Source organism: Merops nubicus, unplaced genomic scaffold, assembly GCF_000691845.1.
Source record: "Merops nubicus isolate BGI_N331 unplaced genomic scaffold, ASM69184v1 scaffold8534, whole genome shotgun sequence".
Lineage (NCBI taxonomy): Eukaryota > Metazoa > Chordata > Aves > Coraciiformes > Meropidae > Merops > Merops nubicus.
In genome coordinates, this window is record NW_008604822.1 from 42960 (window position 1) to 52443 (window position 9484).

General features: G+C 42.3%; 1 protein-coding gene across 1 annotated transcript; it reads right to left on the reverse strand.

Annotated features, from left to right (window-relative positions):
* Window positions 1–4739: 4739 nt before the first annotated feature.
* LOC103771822 (chromosome unknown open reading frame, human C18orf21) lies at window positions 4740–9253 on the reverse strand. Its single transcript, XM_008939138.1, has 4 exons — window positions 9183–9253; window positions 8709–8916; window positions 5347–5552; window positions 4740–4931 (listed from the first exon to the last, which is right to left on the reverse strand). The coding sequence occupies exons 1-4, from the start codon at window positions 9251–9253 to the stop codon at window positions 4778–4780; spliced, it is 639 nt and encodes a 212-aa protein (XP_008937386.1). The 3' UTR covers window positions 4740–4777.
* Between the last annotated feature and the right edge of the window lie 231 nt (window positions 9254–9484).

Here is a 9484-nt window from a genome sequence, read left to right on the forward strand (position 1 = left end):
TTTAAAAAGACAATGTGCTAGGACTTCCACGCGCTGGTACAGCTCTCCCAACTCAGTGGCAGCTCAGTCTGGTACATCAGTGGTGACCCAAACCACGCAGGTAGGATGCAGTACCTACCCTCCTGTGCAGATGGCCGTGGAAGGCAAGGAAATGGTACACGGGCTTGACTGGCCCCTGCAGATGAGCTCCTTTCAGCCTTTTGAAATGGAAGCAAATAGATTCATGGGGGTGGGGTTTTTTCTGTGGAAAAATTTGTGAACTAGAAAACCAGCACGTCTGAAATTTGACGCTTACATTTATAAATATTTAGGGCCAGTTCTGTTCATTACTCATGAATATAATCGCAGTGACTATTCCTGCAAGTAAAGAAAGCAGACTCAAATGTAGTGTCTGAAGTGGAATTTTTTTTCTAATGAATGACCGGTCTTGTCTCGGCTCCTCTTTCAGTGTGTCATTTATCTTGATTAAGTAGTAAATCTCTTCCTTCTTGTTATTTAGAAATCTAATCCTGATTTCATCTTTACAATATTAATGTATGCTACTGAGCATGATGTTTTTGTGGGAATTTGCAGAAGTTCAATAGCACTCATTACTTGTTTGCAACAGAAATAGACTCATTTGTTAAAAGCTAACAAGAAAAGTTTGAAATGTAAAGATGTTTCATTATTGTGCTTTTCTGACAGAATGTGTAATCTTTGTGTAATTTATGTTTTCAGAATAACACCTATATGTACGCTCTTTCATATTTAATAGAATAAAACATTGTTGTAAAAACATCTCTGAAATCCTCGTTTATTGTTCACCTGCTCCTTCTTATGGTGTGAAATGGCTTTAATGTAAACTGCTCCCTGTGCTTAGGAGGCAACCAAAATCTTGCAGTGACACCGGGGAAATGCTCAATACTAGTATTGAAGTTTTTTATTCTCTTTATTTGTATTTTGTGGGACAGTTTTCAGTGAGGAAGCAGTGCATTAAAAAATCTGAGGTCATTATCTCTCAAACTGGTGATTTCTTAAAAAGGAAATATTGTTCATATTCCATCTAGTTTGGCTGAAGTTTGCATTTCTTCAGAGGTGAGGCTGGGTGTGAGGTGACCAGTTGTAATATGCTAGGTTGAGGTTCCCCATACTCAAAAATGGGAAAATGTCTCAACCTGAAGTTTCAAAATAAAACGCTTTAGTTGAGCTGGTTATATTAAGCCACACTTTGTAACATATTCAGTGCATGGTACACTGCTACTACTGCCAGTGCTACACATACCATTGTGTAAGTAGAATCCATACGAGCTGGGAAGGAACTCTTAGTCAGTAAACACCTGCGGTGGGGGTGGGATGTGCTGAACAGAGAACCTTCTTGGGTTTGCTTTACAAAGTCCAGGTGGTGTTCTCACCTCACTGAAAGCAGGGGGAAATTTCCTCACTCTCATGTTGTTCCTCCAGCTCTCTGAAGTGCTGGGATCTAAACCTCAAGCCCTGAATCAGCGTTGACATAGATGGTGCCCACAACCAGGCAGGAGACACCTTCCTCTTGGTTTTCTCTCAAGGCCTGGCCAACCTTGGGTGAAAACCAATTAGGGAATTAACACCAGGTGTCCTGCCTTTAAAATTAACAGTATAAAAGCAGGCTCTGCTGGCAGTGGATGGGGGAAGCTTACCTATGTAGTGGGTGCGCTGTGCAGGGGCTTCCAGTTATTGGAAGGGCTCCCTGGCTGTCCACAGCAAGTAGGGTTCCCAGCAATGGTGGGGCAAGATTGAGGCCAGGACAGGAGGACTGTGTATGTAAAGATGCTTTTCCTTGGCAATTACTGTATGATTGGAATTGGACTGATGGCCTGGTTTATTCCTTCCCTTGTGACTTGGTTTCTATCTGGGCTCACTCCTTTCTTTGCTATATGATACACCCTGTGTGAATACATTGATCTATTTGTTCCTCCTGTTGTTGGCCATCTCGTATCTTTCCTATATTCTCTGAAGTGGGACGATAAGTCTGGCCTGTGTGGACCCTGCTAATGGCAACACCCTTCCTGCTGGGGCAGGCAGTGAGCAGCAGACTCTCCAAGCACAAGCCGGCACCGCTGCAGAGCAGAGGTCTGGCGCAGAGGCTCGGCCACAGCCTGCTGCAGCCCACGGGTCACCCTCCGTGTTTCCCAAGCACAGCGATGGGACCTAGTCTGAAGGGGACACTGCATCAGATGTGCTCGTGCGCGTACATGTATACGCACGTATGCGTGCAGACACCCGCACGCGTTGCGTGGGGATATAGATTTGTGGGTATATATCTCTGTGGGTTTCTATTTTCTATATATGTGCGTATATATACCTCTGGAAGTGTTCAAGGCCAGATTGGATGGGGCTTTCAGAAACCTGGTCTAGTGGCAGGTGTCCCTGCCCATGACAGGGGGGTTGGAACTAGATGATCTTTAAGGTCCTTCCCAGCCCAAACCATTCTAGGATTCCATGTTTCCCAGTGCACTCATCTGTGGAAGTCCAGTACCAGAGAAAGGCTGCATTACTGTGTTAGAGGGTTAGGAATAACATAAAAGCACTTCAGAAAGTGCCAACACTGCTTCTGCCCAGCATTTTGAAGCACACTTGTCAAAAAAGACATGGCACAGAATGATTTTATTTCCCCACAGGAAAGTCTGACAGTTGGCAACAGTAATCCCTTAAATGGCACATCTGACAACTCTGGTAATTGCAAAGCAAATGCTGTTGTTTGGAGCACAAGATGACCATCTACGTTAGCAAGTAGCACACTGCCAGTTATGCACTGGGAGCACAGCAGCTGCAGCTCAGTGCCTGCCAGCCACGAGACACTTTTTGGAGATGTGTACTTGAGACTAGCTCTCCTGGGGACAGACTGCCCATCAGCAGCGGCAGCACCCTGGTAGTGCCCCACATCACAGCTATAGTTTTATCCAAAAGGAATGGGACTGAGACCATGCAGGCTTGCACAGGAAGCACTGCAAACAGGGACAACTGGGACGTATGCTTGAAAAGCAGACTCAATCTAGCACATGCATGTTGGTGACCTTGCAACACAGCAAGATGTCCATGCTGGTTTCACGTAAGCCTCACAGGAAGTACAGCAGTAGAGTACCTAATATGTGTACTTTTAATATATAACATTTATTGCAAAACTTGTTTTCCAAATACTTCTGTGTGCACGTTTTCCATCAATAAGGTTGAAGTGTTCTTCCAGAGGACTGGATCACGACTACAGAACATCAGGTGAATGAATGCCAAGTTCTGCACTGGAAAACCCATAACTCCAGTCTGTACTTTGAGCAAAGAATGACAGTTAATTTGATCCTAGACATACATAAGGAACAAAGGGCAGTGAAACTTTTGAAGCTGCAGTGCAAGTGTGCAGAAGATACAGAAGGTTATGTGCCAGTCTTTGAGATTGTAAGTACAATTCACAAACAGCTATTCTCCCCTCCCCTGGATTGTTTTCAAGACTGCCAACTTACTTGCTGGCCCTCCTTCTTGAACAGTGTTGAGTCTGAACACATTTAAAGGAAACTATTCATTAGAATACAAATAAAAGGAAAATACAGACCTCTATCTCCAAGAATGTAAATCGTTCCAACTGAATCTCTTTTCAGAAGGGAAATCTGAAGCACAGTTTGCAGAACAGTCAGTATAGACTATGAACTCAGTCCCGAATAGTGACTCTCCACTGTCCTTTCTCACCTCTGCTGAAACGAAAATGAAATCTGACAGTGGAGACAGCTTTAACCTTGACATTCCTCTGTTCACATCAAAACACTTTGGTGCAAGGAGTTCAGTGCTGTCCAGGGCAAACCTGATTTTTCAGATTGACGTCTAGGAAGTGACCAACTCTGAAGCCCGTTAAAACCAACAGACATTTAAGAAAGAGGTTCTCTCCTTAGTTATTTCTGAACAAGACATAAGTGACCTGTTTTGGTAGCAGCTGGAAAAGCAGCACCCTGTATTCTTTATGACTGTGCCACTCTGGTAGCAGTAACAAATTGAGGTGCTGACAGCAGTCTAGCATGGGGCTGTCAGTCAGTACTGAGAGGTCCCACACTACAGCCTAGTTTTACAAAGCTTCTGTGTTATCCTGGGAGCAGTATCGGCTGCAGGCTGAATCAGAGAACATTCTGAAGAAAATGAAGAAAATTAATCTAGTGGTATGCTGGTTTATCTCTCTTTGTATACAAGTGCTGTCTTAAAGAGCAAGTGATTTTGGCACCCTTGTGAAGACTGTCCTACAGGCTGTACTCAAATTAGTACAGGTACCAAAAGACAGTGACACTACAGGACACTACATCAGACCCCCGAAAATACTGTACCTGCAGAAAGTGCCAGTGGAAGAGGCTTTGTTTTAAGGGATGAGATCTTTTAAATTCTGGTGTGATCCATTATCTTAAAAATAGCAGAGTGAGGTGGAACAAACTGCAACCTCCCCACCCCCAAACTGCTTTCAGGTCTGCCAACCTATCTGTTGGTCCTGCTGGACCCACGGATGGATCCAGTTTTGCCAGCTTCTGCAAAGGACAAATCCTGGCTTTTAAATCTTGGGCCATTAGAGACTGCAAAATGCGTTCAGGATTCCCAAAATTATTAGACTGGCTACTTTCTCATCTCCCTCTTGTGGACAATCCATCCCAGAGCTTGCTTCTGAAAAATACGGTCTGCTTTCACAGGGTACATGCTGTCAGCATGACTTTTAAAGAGATCACTTTTGGGATTTACTAAAACTGGAAATATACTTATTGCTGTAGTCTTCATTACTTTGAAATATGTATATCTAAAGTAAAGTCAAGAAGTTTTTCAAATCTGCCTTCTGGCTTTCCTCTTTTTCTTCTAGGTTAAGCATTCGTTTTAGCTTAGAAAAGTGAAATTTGGAGTTTCTGGGAGTCTTGGAAGCAGAGCTGGTTGTCGCCTGTCCGGATACACGTGTTCTGAAAAACAAAAGACTCAAATGTCTTAAAGGTGAGGAAGCAGAAATTAACATCAAGTAACTACAAAAGTGCATATATGTATAATGTGGGTGAAAAATTTTGAACCTAAGTAGTGAATTTTCATGTGAAAGCAAGCAGTCAGAAGTATCACTTTGTTATGCAGATTTTAAGCCAGACATTTCATATTAATGACAAAAACATCATTGAGCATTCTTTGCATGTAGCTGCTTTTCATTACAATCTTTGATTTTAAAGGTTAGAAAGTTAAAATCCATTTCCTCAACCAGACTACTGAAGAGAAAACGTTACAGTTTAAACTTGAAGTGACTGATCTGCAGTCAGTAGGCGATGCCCTTTCCCCACAAAGCAATACACTGCTTGGCAAAGTGCCCCTGGAAAGAGGAGAAACAAGTACCTGGGAAGGGAGGAGGGGCTGTTCCCTTTTGATCCCGACCTCCAGCTTACAGGTGTCACTTTGTTCGCAGACTGAACTTTTACACCTGGTGTCCTCAGGCTGGATTTATTACTTGGAGTGACAGAATTCTGTGTCTTGGCAGCCAGAATATCCCTGCTTTTACCATAATGTCTTGTTGTTGTGTTGCATGAGTTGCAAGTAACCAGCTATGGAGAGAAGAAAGGAAATTGAAACTGTTCTTTCAGTCATTCCACCTTTATGTTATGAAGCTACTGTAAGAATTTAGATCTAAACTATTCTCCAAATATTATGACACAAATATTTGCTTAAGTGAATGAGACGTTAAAAAGCAATGCATATTTTACACCTGGCATTTTCATTTACACGTCCTATGGGCTTATCTAGGAATTACTCCAATCCCCTAGCAACTAGTTTCATGAGACCTGTAACTCCGAGTGTGACTTTGTAGAGTGAAATACAGGGAACAACACTGTCAAAGCAGCACGATGAAACGGCAACTGAACCGGATATATGAGACCTTGAGTACACATTAGGGGTATTTGTATTTTGCTAAAACCCATGACATCCAGTGTGCTCTACATTCATTACCAGGTCCTACCTCCAATGAAGCTGCATTACCTTCAGGGAATCTTGAGATAAAAGACTGAAATTACCAAATTCTCAAAAACAGTCACCCGTAAGTAATAACTGCAAGTATCAGTGAACAAAGAGGAGGCTTTCTATTAGGGCAAAAATATTTAATACAGTGTGGAGGGGGCTCTAAATGAAGGGCACTTTCTCTCCTATCTGTTTACTTCTAGGCTGCAGAACTTCCAGCAGCACACTGTGCTGCAGAGGTGCTCCAGAACAGATAATGCCAGCCAGCCAGAGACTGTCAGATATTCCCGATACCCCGTACTGCCATGGCAACTGCTCTTAGGAAGAGACACCAGAGTGATACACTCAGGCAACTTTCCCAGGCACACAGTTACACTGACTGAAAAACACAGTTATATGATGCTTCTGGTTAAAGAAAAACAGCACAACTCAAAAGAAAGTAATGAAAACATCTAAGCCGTTTTGAAAACATCTCTACCAAATCATTCTTCACTGCAAAGTGTGTAAATTTACCTAAATTCAGGTTGCTTAGCAAGAATTCCATTTAGAAATGCTGAAATGAAACATTTTCAGTTATGTGTTTTGCCTGTCTCCAGACATCATTCTGTCAGCCTAACAGACTAAAAAAAGAGCAAGATTGTATTGATGTACTTTTAGTTCTTCTAAATGAAATTCAGATGGGGAAAAAACCCACGGCATCCCATGACGATTTAGTACTCCATGGAACATATAGAGAGGTGAACACCTTGCAGTGCAGAGTAAGTGGACTAATCACAGGACAGCCCAGCTAGCTTCCATTCTCTGCATTACATATACAGTTAATTTCAAAAATGTTTAAAGCTTTGAAGTAGTTCCTATTTTATAAACCTTCTCACAGCAGAAGCATTCTCAAATCAAATTCTGCTTGCTAAGAAAGGTATCAGAGGCACAACCTGTCACGATGTGGCTTGGTTTAATTTTCAACCACTCTTAATTTTCATTTTTGGGTCTCAAGTATTAAAAATTATAAGCATCAATGTTGCCAATTTTGAAAGCTCTCAGTTGTTGACAGCATTTTAAATACTTAAGACCTTTAATGCTTAAATCTTAATCCACAGCTCAAACAGAACTGAGCAGAACACAAGTGCACCAAACTGTAATTACATCCCAAGATCAGACTATTACGCAGTTTAAAATGGACCTATTTAAGACTGAATTTGAAACTACTCATATGAACACACAGTTCATCCTACAAACCCCTCCAGCTACAGAATACGTCTATGAACCCACTGTAATTCCACAAGACGCTGCTCATCAGTTGGCTGAAGAGACAGCTCTTAATGTACACTAAATGTCTCTTATATTAAAAAACCCCAAACCATTAAGCAAAGATTCCAGCTTCTCAGATGCCCTTTCTTCTGCTCAGCTATGATCTACAATTTGGAGGGAGTAATAATAAGAGTGCCTTTCTGAAGTGCCTCATTTTGCCCTGACCGCTGAGAATTTGTGTGATATTTCCTCTGTTTAATTTTGTGCTATGGGCTCTTTAATAATTTTTTGGCTTCACAAAATTTACTCCCTAAACCAGCAGATTCTCATCTGAGAAAATGCCAAGTGTGCCAGGAACTGCTGGGCACAATGGGGTGCTGCCTCATCAATGCACATAACCTGTTCCAATAGTAGCGCAGGCATTGGCGACATGAGATCAGTGCGTACTATTATTCTTCAAACAATAGTAATCAGTATAAAAATCAGTAATTAAACCTTACATTGCAGAGTAATTTTAGGAAAAAGAACTGAAGCAAGAGCTTGCCTAAACTACCTATGTGGTTTAGTTTTGAAAGACTTTCTGCATACAGCAATATTCAGACAAATGTAAAAAATTCAGTTTGTACAGAAGGTAACAATAATCTGATGCAGCCCTAAGTCTCCTGAAATAAAGTAAAGCTTGTTACATGGAGCAAATATAGTTTTACACAAGTGATAAAAGGGAATAAAAAATTACAATGTACACAGTCACTGGAGCCCTTCTTCAGCATGGAAACAAAGACAGTCATGTCCAGCCACACATAGTGGCAAAACCAGCCTGTCTTTGGCCAACGGCATGTTCTTCCTCTGGGGTATTTTTAGCAATGGATTTCTAAGGGTTCTAATGGATTTTAGAATCTGTGTGGCTGTATTAAGGCTCTGCAGCTAGCAGAATTGTTTGGTCCTATTTCTGCCACATTCATAGAAAGAACAGGCAAATATCTGGCACTCCTGCTATTTTTTGCCAAGCTATGCAAATGATTCAGCAGCTGACAGTGGAAATGCAAGAGCTTCCTGGCAGGAAGAAATTACTGAATTGTCAGCAACATCCTAGCAACTTCCTAGACATCTGCAGAGCCTACCCATGTTGCTGCTAAAGAGACCACAGGGAAGGCAGAGGTGCTTGTGTAGCTTCTCTAAAATGCGGGCATGAGTTGGGTTTTGTTTGGTTTGTTTTTTTTTTTTTTTCCTGGGGCAGTGGGGTGGGACAGGGAATCTTACTGTTTTCTCATTGTGCTCATGACCTCTCTGTTGTCAAGGGTAGATTTTAAGAATTTGGACTGTGAACAGAAGTTATCCCATACGAAAGGAAGACTTACATGGTCAAAAAATAGATGTGTAGGTGTGAGCTCTTCCTCTTAAGCCAAATTCTCCCTAGTTTTTTTTTTTTTTTTTACACCACTGAAAGGTTTCAAGGAAATACCAGGTATCTGGCAGTTCCAAGTAAATTTCCTTACCAGAACACTTCTTGACTCTCTGTACTTTTTCAAAAGCTTTGTCTGCTTCATATTAAGTTTATGGTTCTTTGCCTCTCGTTTAAGAACTTTCTGTATCTGTGGAGTCACTTTCATCTTTGGTTTGAGACGCACCCGGTAGCTGTCAGGAACCAGGAACTGGAAGCAGTAAGGACATACTCGTTCTAATGCATGGTCCTTATCTATGGATTAGCAAAAGTAAGAGAGTTAGACTTAAATTATTATGTTTAACAGGCAAACACTGAAACGGTATGTTTCTATTTTAGCATTACCTAGGTAGATATGTTTTTGTTTCAGATACAACTAGAGCAGAAAAGGAAGCTGAGCACCAGGGTGTGCTGCACCGAGCACAACTCATGCCGTTTATGCACAGCATAAGTTTACACAATATGCAATTGTAAATTTTCCTGAAAAAATGCAATTCCTTCCTAAAAATCATTAACAATGGAGGCTCACAGTTCCACAAGGAGCTCCATGCTGGTGCACTCGTTCGCCAGATCAGCAACACCGAAGTCTTGCAAAGCCATCTGCACATTTGAAGTGCAAAAAGAGGGCAGGATCTCAGCCCGGGCCGCGGAAATGCTTTCAGGTGAATTTCAGACCGCAGAATAGCAGGCAGGGTGCTGTGCCTGCTGCCGGAGCCGAACACCTCTCCCTCGAGCCCGGGGGGTCACCCAGACCCCGCTCCCCAGCACTGCGCCAGTACTACCAGCAGGCCCGGGCGGCGACCCTGCGGGTACCGCCCGCCCTGCTTCTGC

Excerpts from the sequence above, each read along its gene's own strand:
- LOC103771822 (XM_008939138.1), bottom strand. The coding sequence starts at position 9,253 with ATGGCTTTGCAAGACTTCGGTGTTGCTGATCTGGCGAACGAGTGCACC. Across the intron at positions 5,553-8,708 it reads GAGAGTCAAGAAGTGTTCTG|CTGGTTACTTGCAACTCATG; the intron begins GTAAGGAAATTT and ends TTCTCTCCATAG. Across the intron at positions 4,932-5,346 it reads AGCCCCTCCTCCCTTCCCAG|AACACGTGTATCCGGACAGG; the intron begins GTACTTGTTTCT and ends TTTGTTTTTCAG.